The sequence below is a fragment of the Macrotis lagotis genome, chromosome 7 (genome assembly GCF_037893015.1).
Source record: "Macrotis lagotis isolate mMagLag1 chromosome 7, bilby.v1.9.chrom.fasta, whole genome shotgun sequence".
Taxonomy (NCBI): Eukaryota; Metazoa; Chordata; class Mammalia; order Peramelemorphia; family Peramelidae; genus Macrotis; species Macrotis lagotis.
Window position 1 is genome coordinate 109,523,011 of NC_133664.1, and position 21,286 is coordinate 109,544,296.

The 21,286-nt window shown below is 35.1% G+C and overlaps 1 protein-coding gene across 2 annotated transcripts in view; it reads right to left on the minus strand.

Annotated features, from left to right (window-relative positions):
• The window catches only part of UBN2 (ubinuclein 2), a 101,187-nt gene that overhangs the window by 47,273 nt on the left and 32,628 nt on the right, over nt 1-21,286 (minus strand). For both annotated transcript variants that reach the window (XR_012470067.1, XM_074193583.1), the window contains exons 4-6: nt 17,108-17,245; nt 15,388-15,491; nt 5,791-6,292 (exon numbers count right to left, since the gene is read on the minus strand). Coding sequence is in view for 1 of the 2 variants with exons in the window: in XM_074193583.1 (XP_074049684.1) it covers nt 5,791-6,292; nt 15,388-15,491; nt 17,108-17,245 (744 nt within the window). In the remaining variant the exon portion in view is untranslated. The remainder of the gene's footprint in view (nt 1-5,790; nt 6,293-15,387; nt 15,492-17,107; nt 17,246-21,286) is intronic.

The window sequence follows — 21,286 nt, forward strand, 5'->3', positions numbered from 1 at the left end:
TTAAAAATAACAAGCCAGATTTCTTTTAATAGCTACTCTCTTCATACACACAGTTGTTTGCAAAAAGATACTCCCATTGAGGATAAGGAGACCAATATTTTTAGGGTGGAATTAATCTGTATTTTTTTCCTCTGACTCTTAAAGTTCTAGACTATAGCTGTCCAGCTTTAAAAATGCTTCTAAGCAGGCAAAAAAAAAAACACCTTAGGAATAGATTTACACAAATCAAATTCATAAAAGTCTGATTTATAAACCAATTATCTATTTACTTACATATAGGGGAAGAAATATTTCAATTATTTACCAATTATCTACATAGAGCTCCTATTGCCTAGTGGTAAGGCCCACTCATAGAACCAAATTACATATCATAAAGGAGCTTAGTGAGTACACAATCAGAAATATAACTTCCTGATCAATTCCCCTTTTGCAGTCTGGGAGTATTTCTGTCTAAAATACAATTTGTCCCAAATTACATATTCCTCCACTGTAGAGTCCTTTGCAATCTGACTTGTTTGTTTGCTTTTTGCATCACCAATCTAATAAAACTGCTCTCTACTAAGATTACTGAAGATGTCTGTCTTTCATCCTCAAAGACCATGACATCAGGGAGATGATGCCATGACAAGCACATGAATTGGATTTGAATGTGGGGTACTGTGCTAAATCACTAGTCTCACTCCTCCAGAGCCATCTGAGTCCAGTGGTCAGATATGGATCAGAACAACTGGAAATGGTCCTGGATGTAAGGCAATCAGGGTTAAGTGTCTTGCCCAAGGACATACAGCTAGTCAATGTCAAGTGTCTGAAGTTGAATTTGAATTCGGGTCCTCCTGACTACAGGGCTGGTGCTCTTATCTGCTGCACCACTTAACTACCAACAATCTCATAACATATTTAAATATAAATTCTCAATCTTCATTTTAATAGATTTTTTTATTTAACTTTTAACAATATTGACCTCCTCTTCCTCCCCAGCCCCACCTCATCATCCTGTGTACTTTCCTTCTTTAGTTTTCCTCACACTCTTCATATAATTCTCATCCTATCTGTCTGATTACTCCTTCTCAGTGTCCCTTGCTAGACTTAACTCGAGAAATAAATTGTACAAGTATTTATTGAGTGCCAAACACTGTGTGAAGCCCTTGGGATAGAAAAACAAAACAGTTCTTATTCCTTATGGAACATATATTTTACTGGGGAAAAGAACATATATAGTATACCGGCAAAAAAATACAAAATTTAAACACAAAGTAGATAGAAAGCAATGTTAAAAGGGAAAACACTACAAGTGACAAGATCAGGAAAAGATTCCTGAAGTGCCACTATAGCAATTCCTTAAAGAAAATTAGGGATTCCAAAAGGCAGAGGTGAAAAGAAAGATCATTTCAAGAAAGAGGAAAAACCTGTAGAGAAAGATTGAACATCATTTGTACAGGACCAAATTTAGATCTACTTGATTAGAATATAGAATGCATGAGTAATCTGAGTAATCTGAAATCAATCTGGAAAAACATTAATTGCAGATCAAAAAGGATTTCAGGTTTCAAAATTAGGAATTTGTATATTATCTGGGGGACAAATGGGAGTTATTGAAGCTTCTTGGAAAAGGTAGTGAGTTGTGCTTCCCTTCCTACTGGAATTTGATGAATGTGGTACCAAGTCAAATATTCTACTATAGAAGCAAAGGCAAGATCAAAAGACACAGTTCTTGTGTCCTTAAGGAGTTTACAATTTAGTGCAAGAATTGAGTCAAAAAACATAAAGCAGAACACAGAGACAAAACATGAACTGGAACAAAATTTAAGGTATGAAACCACAGAATTAAGGATTTAGGAAACTACTGAGAATTACCGTAACTATGTTCATTAATAGAAGCCATAAGAGCATGAGCTCCTTGAGAGTAGGGAACTGTCTTTGCTTTTTCTTTATCTCCCAGGGTTTGGCACAGTGCTCAGTTAAAAGCTAGATATTTCATAAATGTTTGCTGACTTATTTGCTGACTTAATTAAGAATAACTTTAAAGTAAGAGATGGTCAATCAGAAATCCAAGGGAAAGCACAAAACTGTACTTTGGAAAAATGGACACTCAGTAGCCTCATGTACAACTCTAAGACACCATGAGGCAGAACTGAGGTAAAGAACACTACTCATATGCCATCATCAGTGAAGTTGTTCCAATTTACTGCTCCTTTGCCTAGATTCATCCCCTAAGATTAGTAAACTCACACCACCTAGCTACTAAGAGTAAGAAAACGGATTTCTCATTCTCTCATCACCACCCACCTTAGTTCTGTACTGTCATTTACTGGGAAAGTTAAGCTATCCCCTACTATTTCAAGAATTTGTGCCACAGTATTTTGAAGATGAATTATTCCAAAGTCTACAAATGACTGGGGAAGACCCTTCTGCATAAATGACATCAGGTCACAAATGTCTGTAAGTCTGTAAGTAAAGTTTGACTTAACATTATTCCAGATTTAGATAACATTTAAAAAGGCACTTTTAGTGGTATGATTTTTAAAGTCTCATAGAGAACTTATATGATGCAAGTTTCCCAAGAAATCTCATCTGAAGTAACATTTGAAATTTTCAACAACATTCTGGGGCAGAGAGTGAGTCAATGAGTATCTAATACTGACAGAAAGATCATAAAAATATAACTAATCACTAATTCTACTTCTACAGGATGACCTCAACTAGTGAGCACTAAAAAACTATCTGTCCTCTAGCTAACGTAGCTTAGCCTGATACAAGGAAACCCCACGGGACACTGAGATATCATCAATAGTTCTTTGTTTCTCCATCAGATTATAGTACTACTACTCACTATTCATCAATCATTAAGTTTGCTCTTCTTCCATGGAAAATTGTCTGATTCTTACACTCTTTGTCAAAGTTTCTAAATTCCACTACTGCTGTACATTCTAGATAAGACTGTCACTTCTGTTATTGACTGGAATTTTGTCATTTTCTTTCTTCTATACCATTTCTTGTCCATTCTCCAAAATTTTAGGGAAAGTGCATAATGTTTATGTTTCAAAGGCCTACATCATTAAGTAAAGATTCTCCTCATTAGAAAATTGGCCAATGACAAAGCATTCATCTTATATTTTCAGGTCCTTTCATATATAATTCCTACTTCTGGCTAGCTGGCAATTGCTTTACATTCAGAAACAGATACAACTGGTGATTTAGCTATGACATTGAGCATGTCATAGTCCAGATATAATTTGGCTTAAAACACTTGGTTAAGTAGATGTAACCTTTCTGTTTCCAAAAGCACTTTAATTGCTTTTTTTCTACTTTCAGGTTCCTTGTACACTTTCAGCAAGGACCTAACCTCATCCTCTACTAAGGAAATAGAAGCCTTTCATCTTGAGCTCTAGTATGCTCTTGGACACAATTCCTTGTTATCTTTTTCTTTTAAGTTCTGCATAATTCTAGTTTGAATCCATCTGGCACAACGTTTAGAAAAGGGATGAAGAAACAGGTCCAAGTAATAAAAGTGTCAGTGGTGTGACAATAAGGATAACTGGATGACTTTATAATACAGTGTCTGGCAATTAAGTACTTAATAAATGATGGCTGACTGATTATTTTCTTTTGTGATTCCTGGGGTTCCCTATGCTAGTCTCCAGTAAAAGGAGAATAAACTTCTTCCTAAGAGTATGTTTCCTATATTCCACTTGTACCTACTGAGAAAAAAGCCTACAAGTCAGCCCATTGTCTTTTATTTTTTATGCAATTATTTATGCAATAAGTTCCTTTCATCTGACCCTTGACTTTTCTCAATTTACCCATTACCATCGGGTACTACTGACAAATTTTTCTAGAAAAGTTAAGTGTGGATGACATCAGTAAATACAGTAGAAGTTAGAAAGCTTTAAATTACAAATACAAACACTTATTTTAAATTCTCTAATCCTTTAACCTATTACTATGATTTAGTGGGGTTTCAAAATAATTTTAAATAGGATGGTTGAATGTGATAACGATAATGGATAGGGGTCAATCTCCTCCACCTCAAACTGGTCACACTCTTATTACCTACCCCACTTTTTGTGAGTTCAGAATCTTTGTCAAGTGCTCACTGTCTAGTTTTAAAGGGAATTATAAATGAAATAAGCCATTCAGTCTCTTGCTAGGGAAAAAAATTAATATGGTAAGTTTCTGAGACATAATGCTGAGATGCCCTTTTTCTATTTCAGGTTATAATTTATCATCAAGTCATCTTTCAGTTCAAAATCCTTCAGTGACTACAGAAAGACTAAAGTTTAAACTCTTCTGCTGGCATAGAAGACACTCCACAAATTGTTAGCAACCTTTATTATTCAGATCACTGTCCTCTGCTCCATGCAGACTGTACCACTTCCTGAAGATACTCTGTGTTTTCCTGCTTCAATGTCTAAGAACAATATTCCCTTATGCTAAAAGTTATTTTTTTCCTCATTGTTGATTTAATTTATATCTATCTAATCAACTTCCATCATCTCCCTCCTCAAGGAAACTGTCCATGAGTACCTTATCAATTAAGACATTTTCCCTATTGGACCTAAATATCACTCTATAATATACTTCCCCAATGTGCTATTAACATATTTCTAAATATCTGAGATATTTATATCACTCTTCACTTTATAAGGCTCTAAGTGTTACTAAAGAAGGGATAATCTCAAATAAATTTTGTAATCTATAGTACAATGCCCTAAAAAAAGACAGTATGCAGTAAAAAAAAAAAGTCTGCATAACTGAACTGAACATAAATGTTTATTTACTAAATGATCACCTACTACCTAAGGTTGGAAGTATGACCTATCATCAAGTCTGTGTTCTGTTTCAGCTCTTCCCAGTAATTTTTGTTCCTACAACACTGAGCTTTAGCATCCTAATCTTAGTCTCAGATCTTGCCACCAGAAAACATTTAAGTAGATGAATATCTTATAATGATAAAGATACTTTTTTTTTATCAACTTCCATGTATTCAGAATTATGAAATAGAGCTAGAATTAGCCAATTTATTTCTAGGTCTACTTTGCATTTTAAAAAAAGCAGATTCACTAAAAAGTTTTAGAACTTTAAAAATACTGTAAGTTTTTAAACAGATATCACCAATAAATCTATTCATTCATGTTTTCATGATTATCTGAAATGTTTTCATTATAAACTACCAATGATAATTATTTTTATTAGATTGTAAGCTCTTTGAGGGTGGGGATGTCTTTTACCTCTTTTTGTATCCCCAGTGCTTAGAACAGTGCCTGGCACAAAGGAGGAACTTAATAAATATTTATGGATTGACTTGAGTTTTGATTCCAAAATCTTAAAGAATTTCCCAGTCTCTGATCTACTACGATTAAGATAACTTCAGAAGGATAATTACATTATCTAATATAATTTAAAAAAAAGAACAAAATTGCTAATTAATTGATTACCATTAAGTCTCCACTAGCAACATGTTTTACTATTTCTATTAGCTATTCCTCCTTCTACAAAATACTCTTCAAGATATAACATCATCTTAAAATATTATTTCATTTGATCATCACAACAACTCTGAAAAGTAGATGATGTTAATATCTCCATTTGATGTTTGAAGAAATAGAGGTGAAGTAACTTGCCCAAGGTCACATAGTTGGTAAACATCTGAAGTCTAAATTGAACTCAGGTTTTTCTGGCTCCACCTAGGAGCCTGCACTACCCTAGGGAAAAAAAAAAATCAAACTTTTCCCTAAGACATCCTTCAAATAAGTTAAAAGAATTACTTTCTCTTCAGAAAATAACACTTACTATGCGGAGATCTTCAATGCGTTTTTCAAGACGTACTGGCAGACCTTCTGGGAGGGCAGGCACCACCTTGGGTAAAATAACCTGAGAGCTGTGGGCTGACTGGGGAGTGTTTCCATTCTCTCCCCCTGATTCAGACACTGGGCTACCATTGGAAGTAGCATCCAAGAGCCGGTCAAAGTCTATATCACCAAGCATCTCTAGGGCATTTTCAGCCTCTTGAAGTAGTTCATGTTCATTTGTGCTACCAAAAATGGAAAGGACTGGGTCAGCACTATTAAGATTTAAGTCTGAGACTTCATTTCCCATTGCTGTAGTTGCGGATGAAGGGGATTTACTAAGCGTGGTAGCCACCATAGTCATTGGAGCTTTGGAGTTAGACTCTTTCTTTTTTAATGCTTCTTTCTCTTTCTGAAATTTCCTTATCATGGCATCTAAAGAAAGGGGATCTTTGTAGAGCTTCTTCTTCTTTTTTTCAGACTTATGTGAATTTAAAGCCACGACTCTGTGGAAAAAGAAAAAGTTACATGTGATTTTTGAAAGCTAAAACATTTTACAATGAAATTTAAAAACAGTTGGTAGTAAAGCAAAATCTGTGTGCATCTTAAGAATTTGTTTCTATCATTATATTTATATCATACTTTCCTATCAATCTCCTTCTTCCTCTTCAACAAGAACAGCCCCCAATATTAAGTAAGTGTCTGACTATTAATTCCAGAGAACAGAAAGAAAAGATCATCAGGAGCAAACCCAATTATAATAACAACTCAAGTTGATGAAAATCAACTAAATTATGAAACACTGGAGCAGTTAGGCGACACAATGGATAGAGCACCAGCTGTAGAGTCAGGAGGACCTGAGTTCAAATCCAGTCTCAGACACTCAGAAACTAGTTGTGTGACTTTAGGCACGTAACTTAATTAACCCCACTGCCTCAGTGACAACAAAAAATTTATGAAGCACTCTTCACATTACCAGATAGCACTTTCTTTGAATATTAGCAAAACAAAGGCAAAATTTACCAAAAAAGAGAGAGAGAGAAAATAATTCAATATGGGCAGAAAGAAATAGGAACTAAATTTTAAGACTCTTAATTCAGTGTTTCAACAACTCTAAATCACTACTCCCAATTTCTGATTCTTGTTCAAGTTTTATTTCAACTTAAGAAGAAAAGTAGAATAGGGGGCAGTTAGGTGGCACAGTAGATAGAACACTAGCCCTGGAGTCAGGAGTCCCTGAGTTCAAATCCAACCTCAGACACTTAATAATTACCTAGCTGTGTGGCCTTGGGCAAGCCACTTAACCCTATTGCCTTATAAAAACTAAAAAAACAAACAAAAAAAACACCCAAGTAAAATAGAATGGGAAAAAATAAGCATGAAGGCTGATAGGCAAAAATGTGTAATTTTCAGAGGCAAAATTTTTATAGTAACTATAGAATGGGATATGGAGCATAGTAAAGGGTGATGAGCATTAAAAAAAGATTTCTATGTGAGAGAACCAATTATAATGTTATATATCCAAATTTAAAAAATGTCAATCAATCAATCAATAAAGCATTTATTGAGTACTCACTATTTATCAAGCATTGTGCAAAGCACTAGGGGACACAAAAAAAAGTTAGAAACAAAAAGAGTTCCTCCTTCAAGAAGCTTACATAAATGAATTGATACAAAATAGGAAGAGAGTAACCTTAGAGAGAGGAAGGGTTTAGGAGAGGCTGGGGATTAGGGTGGTGGAACCGAGACTTCCTACAGAAGGCAGTATTAGAAGTAGAATCTTGCAGGGGAGGTCAAGAGGCAGAGGTGAGGAAGGCAACAGGAAAAGCCAATATAAAGGTACAGACATAAGAGACAGCATCACATTTAAGAAAAAGTAAGTAGGCCACAGAATTCTGTGGGAGGAAAGCGAGGAGCAGTGTCAAGTAGGAGAAGAGCACAAAGGTAAGAAGGGGTTAGATTATAAAGAACCTTAGAGGATTCTGGAAGTAAGAGAGAATCAATAGCTTACCAAGTAAGGAAGAATATGGGCAGTCCTAAGATTTAGAAATATCAACTGGGCAGCCAAGATGATTGGAGTGGAGAAAGACTTAAGGCCAGAAACCCACCAGCAGGATATTTCAATAGTCCAAATGTGAGGCAGTGAGTGTTTGTAAAAAGGTGGGAGCTGTGTGAGCAGTCAAAGAAGATGTAAAAAAGTGATGTTCTGATGGCAGAAAAGCAAATAAATGGAATGTCAACAGAGGTGGTGTGCAGAATTAGTGTGAGGGACAAGTCAAGTATAACTCCAAAATTTTGAAGCCAAGCACTGGGGAAAATGGTAGAGCCCTTGAGAGTAAAAAGGAAGGCCAAGAGGGAAGAGTTTTAGGAAGAAAGATGAGATCTGTTTGAAACAGTGAGTTTGAGATGCTTGCAATCTGATTCAAAATTTTTTAGTAAGTAGTTGAAGATACAGGACTGGAACTCAGTAGAGAGTTGAAGACTGGATATAAAAATATGCTTTCCATCTGAGAGATATGATAACTAATTCTTGGATCTGATGAGATCACCAACTAAGATCCAGAAAAAAGAGGAAAAACCAGATCAGAGCCTTGGAAGCTATCCAAAGTGAAGGGATGTGACCTGAATGAAGATCTAGTGTCACAAAAACCCAGAGAAGAGAAATATCTATATTATATTATTATGTTATATATTATACTATTTTGTACTATATCATATTATACAATGAATTAAAAGTATACAATATTAAATTACAATGGATATGTAGATACTCACTGAAACTTAACAGTTGGTAGCAAAGTAAAATTTGTATCTTAAGAATTTGTTTATATCAAGTTATACTTCCTTATCAACCTCACTCCAATCTTCCTCTCTCTAAGTAACTATCTTCCTATTCTGTGTTTACCTTGTATGAATCCATTCCTAGGTTGTCTCCCCCATAATATATAAAAACTATATAATATGTTATATACTATATCTGTATTATTTTGTCTAGAACTAATAAATCTTTTAAGCTAACAGTGAACAATTTCATGCATCTCTGATCTCTAATAGACAAAGAATAGAAAAGGTAGGTATGTTTTTCTTTTTCCCATCTGGAAAACAAGTTTACTTTTTCACCAACACATCTTTCATATATGTCTTTCTCCTTACTCACAAAACTGCCATCCTTGCCTGGACTAATAGCTCTAGTATCCCAATCCATCCTCCTTTCAGCAACAAGTGTAATCTTCCTTTTTTTTTTTTTGCAAGGCAATGGGGTTAAGTGGCTTGCCCAAGGCCACACGGCTAGGTAATTATTAAGTGTCTGAGGTTGGATTTGAACCCAGGTACTCCTGACTCCAAGGCCGGTGCTCTATCCACTGTGCCACCCAGTTGTCCCCCCCAATGTAATCTTCCTAAAAGCAAACATCTGATCAAGTAACCCTTCTACTGGATAAATTTCAAGGATTCTCTATAATCTCCAGGGTCAAATATAAAACCCTCCATTTGGCTTACAACCTGACCCCTACAAACTTTTCCAGTCTTCTTGATCTCTTCCATATACTATATGATCCAATTCCATAATTTACTTGCTATTCCTTGAACTCCATCTTCCAACTCCATCTTTTACCTCAAATCTGGAATGTTCTTCCTCCTTATGTCTGTCTTCTGCTTTCTCTGAAGACTCAGCACAAATTCTACCTTCTGCAAGAGGCATTTAACAGTTTCTCCCACCCCAAACTTCATCCATCCAACTAGTTTCTAACATCCTTCTGATACATATTCCCATTTATTATATTATCCTCTATATATACAAAGCTATTAGCATGCTGTCTCCCACATTAACATGTTAACACCCAACAATTTGGATCTATGCCCAAAGGGCAATAAAAACCAGGTATAACTTTTGATCTAGCAATACCACTACTAGGTCATATCCCAAAAGAGATAAAAAGCAAAAAGGAAAGGATCCATATGAAGAAAAGTATTATAGCAGCTCTTTTTTGGTGACAAAGAATTGGAAATTGAAGGGCTGTTCATCAATTGGGGAATGGTTGAACAAACTGTGGTATGTAATTGCGATGGAATGTTATTCTGCTACAAGATATGATGAGCAGGAAGCACTCAGAAAAACCTGGAAAGATTTAGGTCAGCTTATGCAAAGTGAAATGTACTGTGCATAAAGTAACAGCAATAATTTAAAATGATCATCTGTGAATGACTTAGCTATTACCAGTAATGATCCAAAACAAATCTGGAGGACTTCTGATGAAAAATGCTATCTATCCCTAGAGAAAGAAGTGATAGTGTCTGAATACGTCTTTTTTCTAAACATTTTTTAGGATTTTTTTTGCTCTGTATTTCTTTTTATTTTATTTCACAACAGACTATATATATATAAGACTTATATTGAATTCCTTGCTGTCTCAATGAGGGGGAGATGGGAAGTAAGAAAGGAAGACAATTTGGAATTCAAAATTTTGAACATGAATATTAAAAATCATTTTTACAGGAGCAGCTGGGTGGCACAGTGGATAGAGCACCGGCCCTGAAGTCAGGAGGACCCGAGTTTAAATCTGACCTCAGACAATTACCTAGTTGTGTGACCTTGGGCAAGTCACTTAACCCCACTTCTTTGCCAAAAAAAATCATTTTTTACATATAATTAAGGAAAAATACTATACTAAATAGTTTTTAAAAAATATTAACTCCTTGAGGCTAGTAAAATATTTTTCCCCCATTCACTCTATTCCTAATTCTTAGCATAGTGCCTGGCTAATCAAATAAAAAAAACTTGTTTGGATAATCAATTAAAAAAAACTTGTTAACTGACCAAATGGTCTATATTCACACATAAAAATATATGTGAATAGAATTAAAGAATTTTATGTTCAAATTAAAGATAAAGCAATAATGAAAATGGTACAGATAGAGGCCAATCACTGAACCATTTGTCTATATTTAGTCAAGAGAGTAATGCTAAAGAGTAGGTCAAGCAGAGGAAAACTGAGGAAACATTTGCCTCTTTTCAAAAGATGAATGAAGGGCTACTGGATACAATGGAAGATGCAGTCACTGTAATGGTTGGTTCTTATTTATTTTTTTCTTTGGGAGGAGGGAGAGATGATAAAGAAAGGTTCACTGGGGTGGAAATTAGTGAGAAGAAGTAATAACTAGAAATCACTAGTAGGTAAAAGCAAAAGGCAACAATAAAACTTACTACTTAATTCTAATATAAACAAAAAAAAATGGAATAAATAATTCTCTCAAGGATTTCTGCCTCTATTTTAATCAAAGTTTTTGGCTATTAAGAAGGATATAACGTATAAAGAAATAAAGCAAACTCCTCAAACAACTCCTCCAAAAGATGTAGAAAATATACCAAACTGATCCTAATCAGGAAATTAAAAAAAAAATTCAAGGCATGTAATTTTTCTAGCCCAAGTCATAGGGGGAAGGGGGACAAGATAATCAGATCTGTGAACTCTAGGGATAGGGTCTGACCAGGAAAGTGTCACATGGAACATTCCAGGAGCTAGGGACTAAAAGGCCTAGAGTGTGCAGGAGAGCAAGAAGGAGTTCCAGATTCATAATTTCATGCAAAAACAGGGACAGATGTCAAATGGCAACTGTACTGCCTATCACCCAGGTTGATATCAGCAGATCCATAATGGACACGTGAAGGAGGGGCAGGGAGGGACAGGACCTTCTGAACAAGAAACAAGTTCAGAAGCAAACAGCAGCTATGTGGTTCAGAATCCAGGGAATGGATGAAGTCTCAGTTCTAGCATCTAGCCAAATCTGAAGCTTGCAAAAGAAAAACCAGGGCTGGAATCTGAAAACAAAAAGAAGTCTATAAAGTTGTTATACTGAAGAAACAGAGATTTTTTTTGCATCTGGCTGATGGTGGCTGAGTCTATAAGTATCTACTATTGGCTCAGATCCCAAACCAGGTCAGGAACTTGTAGAGCTCAGAATTTCCCTTTGATTAGCCTTCTCTGGGAGCACTGAAAGCTTTCAGCCTGAGCTATTCCTAAGAGCCCAAATAATATAATATGCAATATGCCAAGAAAGGAGAAGAGCTTGACCCCAAAATGAAGTTCAAAATTTAAAAAAATTAGGCAGGTAGAATAAGGAAATAAAAAAAGAATCTCACCATAAAAAGCTTTTAAAGTGTCAGAGACATTCAAGACACAAACCCAGAAAAAAACAAGGCTAAAAAGTATCTACAAAAGGGCAGCTAGGTGGCGCAGTGGATAGACAGAGACTGGCCTTGGAGTCAGGAGTACCTGAGTTCAAATCTGGCCTCAGACACTTAATAATTACCTAGCCGTGTGGCCTTGGGCAAGCCACTTAACACCATTGCCTTGAAAAATCTAAAAAAAAAAAGTATCTACAAGAAAAACATCAAAGGAAAACACCTGGGGACAAGCTGAAATTAATAAAATATATGAAACAAACAAGCATTACATTCAACGGGGAGAGGCTGGAGGCATTTCCACCAATAAGATCAGGGGTGAAACAAGGATGCCCACTATCACCACTACTATTCAATATTGTATTAGAAATGTTAGCTTCAACAATAAGAGAAGAAAAAGAAATAGAAGGTTATAGAATTGAGAAGGAAGAGACAAAACTCTCACTCTGCAGATGACATAATGGTATACTTAGAAAATCCCCCCAAAAATCTAAAAGAACCATTGGAAACAATTAGCAACTTTAGTAAAGTCACAGGATATAAAATAAACCCTCATAAATCCTCAACTTTTCTATATATGACTATCAAGATACAGCAGGAAGAGCAAGAAAGAGAAATCCCATTCAAAAATAACCGAAGGGGCGGCTAGGTGGCGTAGTGGATAAAGCACCGGCCTTGGAGTCATACCTGGGATCAAATCTGGTCTCAGACACTTAATAATTACCTAGCCGTGTGGCCTTGGGCAAGCCACTTAACCCCATTTGCCTTGCAAAAACCTAAAAACAAAACCACACAAAAAACAAAACAAAATAACCGCAAACAATATAAAATACCTGCCCAAGTACATGGGTTAAATGGCTAGCCCAAGGCCACACGGCTAGGTAATTATTAAGTGTCTGAGGTCGGATTTGAACTCGGGCAATCCTCACTCCAGGGCTGGTGCCCTATCCACTGTGCCACCTAGCCACCCCAATAAAAATTACCTGGGATTCTACCTATCAGACTCAGAAACTTTTTGAAAACTACAAAACAATTCTCATACAAATAACATCAGATTTAAATAACCAGGCAAATATCAACTGCTCATGGACAGGTTAAGACAATTCAACCAAAACTAAAACTAAACTACCTATATAGTGCCCTACCAATCAAAATTCCAAAAAATTACTTTAATGAGTTAGAAAAAAGTGTAAGTAAATTCATATGGAGAAATAAAAAGTCAAGAATTGCCAGGGATTCAATGAAAAAAAGGTACAAAAGAAGGTTGCTTAGCCCTACCAAATCTAACATTATATTATAAAGCATCAGTAATCAAAACTGTTTGGTATTGTCTAAAAAAATAGAGCGGTGGACCAGTGAAATAGACTGGATGCAATAGCAGGAATTGATTATAGTAATCTTCTGTTCTGGGATAAAACTCTCTCTTCAATAAAAACAGCTGGGAAAATTTAAAGTCAGTATGGAGGAAACTTGGATTAGACCAACACCTCACACCTGATACCAAGATAAAATCAAAATGATTACAGGATTTAGAAATAAAGAAGCAATATTATAAGCAAACTAGAAGATCAAGTAGTAGTTTACCTGTCAGATCTACGGAAAGAGAAGCAGTTTATGACTAAGGAAGAGATGGAGAACATCACTAAAAACAAACTAGATGATTTTGATTGCATTAAATTAAAAAGCTTTTTGCAAAGACAAAACCACTGTAACCAAGATCAAAAGAAATGTAGTAAACTAGGAAACAATCTTTACAACTAATGTTTCTGACAAAGGACTCATTTCTAAAATATACAGAGAAATGAGTCATATTTTTTAAAAAAAGCCATTCCCCAGTTGACAAATGGTCAAAGGATATGCAAAGGCAATTCACAGATGAGGAGATCAAAGCAATCCATAGTCATATGAAAAATTGCTCTAAATCACTACTTATTAGAGAAATGCAAATTAAAGCTTCTCTGAGGTACCACCTTACACTTCTCAGACTGGCCAATATGACCAGAAAGGACAATGATCATTTTTGGAAGGGTTGTAAGAAATCTGGGACACTATTACACTGTTGGTGGAGCTGTGAACTCATCCAACCCTTCTGGAGAGAAATTTAGAACTACGCCCAAAGGGCAACAAAAATGTGCATACCCTTTGATCCAGCAATACCACAACTGGGTCTATCCCCTGAAGAGATGATGAAAAAGGGTAAAAACATCACTTGTACAAAAATATTCATAACAGCCTTGTTTGTGGTGGCAAAGAATTGGAAATTAAGTACATGTCCATCAATTTGGGAATGGCTTAATAAAGTGTGGTATATGTATGGCACCAAACATTATTTAAATGTATGTCATGGAACACTCTTATTCTATTAGAAACCAGGAGGGATGGGAATTCAGGGAAGCCTGGAGGGATTTGCATGAACTGATGCTGAGTGAGATGAGCAGAACCAGAAAAACACTGTACACCCTAACAGCAACATGGGGGTGATGTTTAACCTTGAAGGACTCGCTCATTCCATCAGTGCAACAATCACAGACAATTTGGGGCTTTCTGTGATGGAGAATACCAACTGTATCCAGACAAGAACTGTGGAGTCTGAACAAAGACCAAGGACTCATCTTTAATTTAGGAAAAAACCTGATATCTTATTGTCTGATCTTGCTATCTCTTATACTTTGTTTCTTCCTTTAAGGATATGATTTCTTTCTCATCACATTCAATTTAGATCAATGCATACCATGGAAACAATATAAACACTGGCAAATTGTCTTCTGTGGGGGAGTGGGGCAAGAGAAGTAAGATTATGGGGAAAATTGTAAAACACAAAATAAATAAAATCTTTATAAAAGGTAAAAAAAGGGATAAATAAAATCTTTATAAAAGGTAAAAAAAGGGGCGGCTAGGTGGTGTAGTGGATAAAGCACCAGCCTTGGAGAAGGGAGTACCTGGGTTCAAATCTGGTCTCAGACACTTAATAATTACCTAGCTGTGTGGCCTTGGGCAAGCCACTTAACCCCATTTGCCTTGCAAAAAATAAAATAAAATAAAAGGTAAAAAAAAAAGATTCAGGAACTTTTATCAGTATAAGGACCAAAAATTATTCCAGAGGATTGATAATGAAACATGTGAACTGATTCGTGTTTCTGTCAAAGTTAAAAAAAAAGACCTAACCTCTTACGTCCTAATATAAAATTAGAATCCAATCCACTTGACTCTGAATATTTTGCTCTATCAACTATGTCACATTTTATTCTTTTAAAAACATAACTTTATTTAAAACTCAAATATCTTCAATAAAAAACAAAAAAATAACTTTAAATTAGCGGCAGTTCAAGGTAATAGTTAATTTGATATTTCTTTTAAAAATTAAAGAAGTCAACTAATTATTCTATGACTATTTCTACTATTCTATTTCTCAAAACCTACCCCAGTTGTTTGGGAACTTTTTTCCTAGGCTTCTTCTCTTTTTCCCCTTCATCTTTCCGCTTTCGCTTTTTTATTCCTACATCATCTTCTTTTGCTTTGGAAACCTGTAAAGTGAACAGAGAATACATCTTAAAGCATTTTCATTGACCAAGAAGTGCTCGAGACAACTTAGTACGGTTGATAACAAGTGTGAGGAATGGAGGAAAAGAAAAAGGAGATCAAACATAACCTCTGACACTAATATATTGCTGGTGGAGCTGTGAACTTATGCAAACTTTCTGGAGAGCAATTTGGATTTATGCCCAAAGGGCAACAAAAATGTGCATACCCTTTGACCCAGCAATACTGGATCTATACCCTGAAGAGATTATGAAAAAGATTTAAAATATCACTAGTACAAAAATATACTTAGTAGTCCATAGCTATCTGCAATGGAGAATACCATCTGTATCCAGAGAAAGAACTGTGGAGTTTGAACAAGACCAAAGACTATTCACTTTCAATTTAGAAAAAAAAACCCATCATCTTATGTAATTTTGCTATCTCTTATACTTTATGTTTCTTCCTTAAGGATATGATTTCTCTCTCGTCACACTCAACTTAGATCAATGTATACCATGGAAACAATGTAAAGACTAGCAGACTGCCTTCTGGGGGGGGGGGGCGGAGAGGAGAGCAAAAATAGAGGGGAAAAAATTGTAAAACTCAAAATAAATAAAATCATTCTTTTAAAAAAAAACACTACTTCTGAGATATGAACTAGGTCCATGACCCAAGGCAAATTACTGCAACTTTTCAAGATTTCTTTATCAGAGGGCACCTAAGACTCAATCCTTTCTTGTCGCCATCTTGGCTCTGCCCCCTATCTTGGCTCCAACCCCCAGGATTTCTTTAAAAGGTCAAAAATGAGCTATCATCTCTTTGGTGAAAGGAGTTCCCATAACTAATAATCAAGGACCAGTTCGAATATAACAAGTAGTCAGTCTTGTTTCCAACAAAAGTAAATGAGTTACTTGTTATAATTACGACTACACCAAGAAATTCTAACTTTCTTAATTTTGATATGAACAGAGTTTTTTAAAAGACTTGTTGGAAGAAAATTTTTAAAGAAGAAACCTAGAAGCCTATTTTGGAATCAGGAGGTTTGAATCCTGCCTCTGACATCTGTGCAACTTTGTCAAAGTCATTTAGTCTTTGTCCCTCAGTTTTCACATCTTAAAATAGGGAGGTTGGTTGTGAATATTCAAATAAGGCAATGTATTTATAAAGTACTTGACAAAATGTAAGCAGTAAAAATAAGAAAAGCTAGTATTTACAATACTTATGGACCAGGAATAGTACTGAACAATGTTTACAAATACTATCTTAGCTGATTCTCACAACAGTCCTGGGAGAGGTGCTACTGCTATCACCATTCATGGTTAAGGAAACTGAGACAAATAGAATTAAATATATGCCCAAGGTCACACAGCTTATAAATATCTGAGGTCTCAGGTCTTCCTGTCTCCAGGCCCAAAAAACTACCCATTGTACCACCTAGCTGCCTAAATATTATCTATTATTATTATAGTTAAAAAGAAAGCTCCTTCACAAGATATCAGTGGTTAGCATTTCACTTTCTTAAACATATTATTTATATAACAAATAACCTATAAGTAAGTTTACACTATTTTAATCTATGGCTCTCCTATCAGTGCTTTAAGTTTGCAAATTCTCTTACTTTTGGTGACCTGTGCTTTTGATTCTCTGAAAAATCTTCATCTTCAGTGTCTGATGCTTGGCGAAACTGTAATGTACCCGTATTGACATAAAATCCTCCAAGTTTTGTGGTCAGAGAAGCAGGCACCAACTCATCATACTGCATAGAAAAATAAAGGTTATGATTCAGATTATAACTAAAGTTTTATTAAATATTTTAAATTCATTCAACCTGCTAACACTCTGTTCTTCAAATGCTAACTATAAATATAACAACTAAAAGTAATGCTGATACTAATTTCACTTTTTTTTTTTGCAAGGCAATGGGGTTAAGTGGCTTACCCAAGGCCACACAGCTAGGTAATTATTAAGTGTCTGAGGCCGGATTTGAACTCAGGTACTGCTGACTCCAGGGCCGGTGCTCTATCCACTGCGCCACCTAGCTGCCCCACTAATTTCACTTTTTAAAACATTTGTTTTTCTGTCTTGCGTTTTTCCCCTTTTGTTCTGATTTCTCTTTAACAACATGACTACTATGGAAATATATTTACCATGATTGTGCATGTGTAATATATATCAAATTGCTTGCTGTCTAGGGTAGGGGAAGAGGAAATGGAAGGAGAGAAAAATTTTATAAAAATGGATGTGGAAAAATTAAATCCACATACAACTGCAGAAAAAATAGATATTAAAGATTAAAAAAAAAGAATGCTGATAATTATTTCACAGTCTAAATCTTTTTTTACTATCTCCTGAGGAGAAGAACAAATCACTGCCTTTGAGACAAGATCACAAAACATACACAATTGGAAAAAAATATTATCATTCTATAGCTATCAATATAGAAAATTTGAGAATGAATAGTATGAATTAAGTTCTAATAATTTCTTAATAAAACAATCAGGAATTCGCGAGTCAGATAGGAAATTCTAACTTAAAAAGTTAAAACTACAAATGATCAAGTACTATACAAAGTGCACTGATTCATGAATAATATTGAAAGAGTTGGAAGGGACTTCAGAGGTTATCTAATATAACCATTTTATTTTACAAATGAGAAAACTGAAGCCCCAAAATTGAATAACTTGACCCAAATTACTCAAGTACTATGTTTCAGAGGTGGATTTGAACCCAGGACTTATAACTCCAAAACAAATGCTCTTGATACTGGACCACATTACTTTCTTATTAGGTATTATATCAACAGGTAAATGCCTTAAGACATTAATATTGTCCAACTTCTTTGCCTTTTCCTAAGCAATTTAAATATCATATCTAACAGAAATATAAAACTAATTTTAAAAAAAGAAATATATATAAATAAAATACTAACAAGGTCCAGAAACTGAATACAGAGCATTGGTATGACTCAAAATGCTTATTATTTATGTTTCATGGATTATCTAGTACTGAATTAAAATGTCAGATTTGAAAAATTACAGAAAAAAGGTAAATCTTGATCTAAAAAAGGTAATGAAGCTAGTAGTCAAAGAAAAGACAACCATTAATAATAGAAAAGTTCTTTTGGGGAAATTTCCATATATATATATATATATTTAGGTTTTTTGCAAGGCAAATGGGGTTAAGTGGCTTGGCCAAAGCCACACAGCTAGGTAATTATTAAATGTTTGAGACAGGATTTGAAGCCAGGTACTCCTGACTCCAGGGCTAGTGCTTTATCTACTACGCCACCTAGCTGCCCCTACATCAATCTATATTAAGGGTTCTTTTAGGTCCTCTAGTCTTTGACTTAAAATGCTCGGAGACTGAAATATAGAAATAAGAGGAAGCAAAGTTCAGATTTTTCCTTAAATCCAGAAACTGAATTATTTGGATTCTGCAAAGTAAAAGTCTTTCTCCAGTGCAAAAGAATGAGGGAAGTATATTTTCACATCTCTTCTTCTGGGTCAACCTTGGACATTAAAACTATAAATTCACTTTGGTTGTTGTTCTTTCCATGTACAAGCCTGTTTTCATTCACAGGTATATTGATTTTCCAGTTCTACTTTCTTTATTGTGCATAAACTTTTCTTATGATTCTCCATATTTTATTAATATTCTTTTAGTTACAATGCAATAATAGTTCACTTACATTCATGTATCATTTGTTCTTCAAATGAAAGATATTATTCCCAAGTCTTTAGACCATCTACGAGTGTGTTGCTACAAATATTTTACTACATAAAGGACCCATTCTTTTTGTCACTGTCCTCTGAACTAGTATATGTAAAGGTAATGGAATATTATCATGTCATAAGCCACAAATGAACCAGAGAAATTCAGACAAACCTTTGAAGGAATATATGTATATATATAGATATAGATATAAATATAGAAACAGGAGAAGAGTATGCACAAGGAATAAATGAATTTAATATTTAAAATATTTAAATGAAAATATTACCATGGGAAAAATTCAACAAGTAATAACATGGTCAATGGAAAAATACAGAAACTGTTTCCAACTGTGTGGAGAACATGAATAAATCAATGACTACCAGCATGGAAGCAATTAAGCAACCCGTACTGATTTTATTATGTGTTAATTATTAGTGATACAAAGATTAAAACAATATCCCTGCTCCAAAGGAGTTCATATTCTAATGAAAAGACAGCATGCTTAATAAGTATGTCCAAGATACATTATAAATGTAATCTCAAAAGGAAGAGGGAGGGAAAGACCTCCTGCTGAAAGGTGGAATTTGAATTAAATATTGAAAACAGCCAGGGAAGTTGAGAAACAAATATAACAAAGGAGAGCACTCTAGGTATGGGGACAGTCTCTTGAAAATATAGTGTTGGAAGATGAAGTGTCATATGTGAATAATACAGCAAGAAGGTTGTTGGTCTTTTCAATGCTTAACTGTGGGGGCAGCTAGGTGGCACAATGGATAGAGCACCAGCCCTGGAGTCAGGAGTACCTGAGTTCAAATCTGGTCTCAGACACTTAATGACTACCTAGCTGTGTGGCCTTGGGCAAGCCACTTTAACCCCATTGCCTCGCCAAAAAAAAACAAAACAAAACCCTAAAAAAAGGGGGGGAGGGGAAATCAATGCTTAATTGTAAGCATTTCCCCCTACACCCAATCAGATGGACACTGGTAAAACACGTCAAAAGAGATGCTGATGAAGCCTGGAGATTCTTCTTGACTCAGCACAAAAGCAGGTAAAACACAGGAAAACAGAGATGAGAAACAATATTCTAATTCAAGTTTTCGATTAGTCAGCTTGAACCAAGAATTTCCTTAAACAGAGGGTGAGATTTGCACAGTAAAATGGGAAAGCATCAGAGCAAGGACTGTGAGAAAATCTTGACTAAGTAATCCAACAGACAAAAAAGACAATAACAGCTAAATTCAACAGAAATTATGTAGTACATTTCAAAGAAAATAATGAATATTGAAATCTAACCATTAAAACTGAAATAAACTTCTACATTTTAAAATAAAAGAGCAAATGGGATTTATGTATAAAGAAAAAAGTTTTTAAAAATCAAAAAGGCCAGTCTCATTAATTGTAACAGTACATGGAAGAAAAGTCTATTTTAAAAATTAGTTTTATATTTCTATTAGAAAGATATGAAATTCAAATTGATTAGGAGAAGGCAAAGAAGTGTGGCATTATTAATGTCTTCTTACCTATTGATATAATACATAATAAGAAAGTAACGTGGTCCAGTATCAAGAGTGTTAGCTTTGGAGTTATAAGTCCTGGGTTCAAATTCACCTCTTAAATTTACTACTTGAGTAACTTGTGTCAGGTTATTCAATTTTGGAAAGGTCAGTTTTTGACATGCTTTCTATATCAACCAGAGGATTCTATATGCTATCCTAGAGATAAAAGGGAACTATTGGAGCTCTTGAGTAGGAAAATGACATTAAGATCAGTACTTCAAGAAAATCAGCTTGAGGGAATGGCTAGGTGGCTCAGTGAATAGACCACCAGCCCTGGAGTCAAGAGTCCCTGAGTTCAAATCAGGCCTCAGACACTTAATAATTACCTAGCTGTGTGGCCTTGGGCAAGCCACTTAACCCTATTGCCTTGCAAAAAGCCTAAAAAAAAAAAAATCAGCTTAAGAGCTGAGTGGATCATGAACTGAGATTGAAAAAAAAAAACTGAGGCAGGAAAATCAATTTGAAGACTACTGCAACCATACAGGAATAAAATGGTAAGAACCTATTCCAAGGTGGCAGCTGTGTGA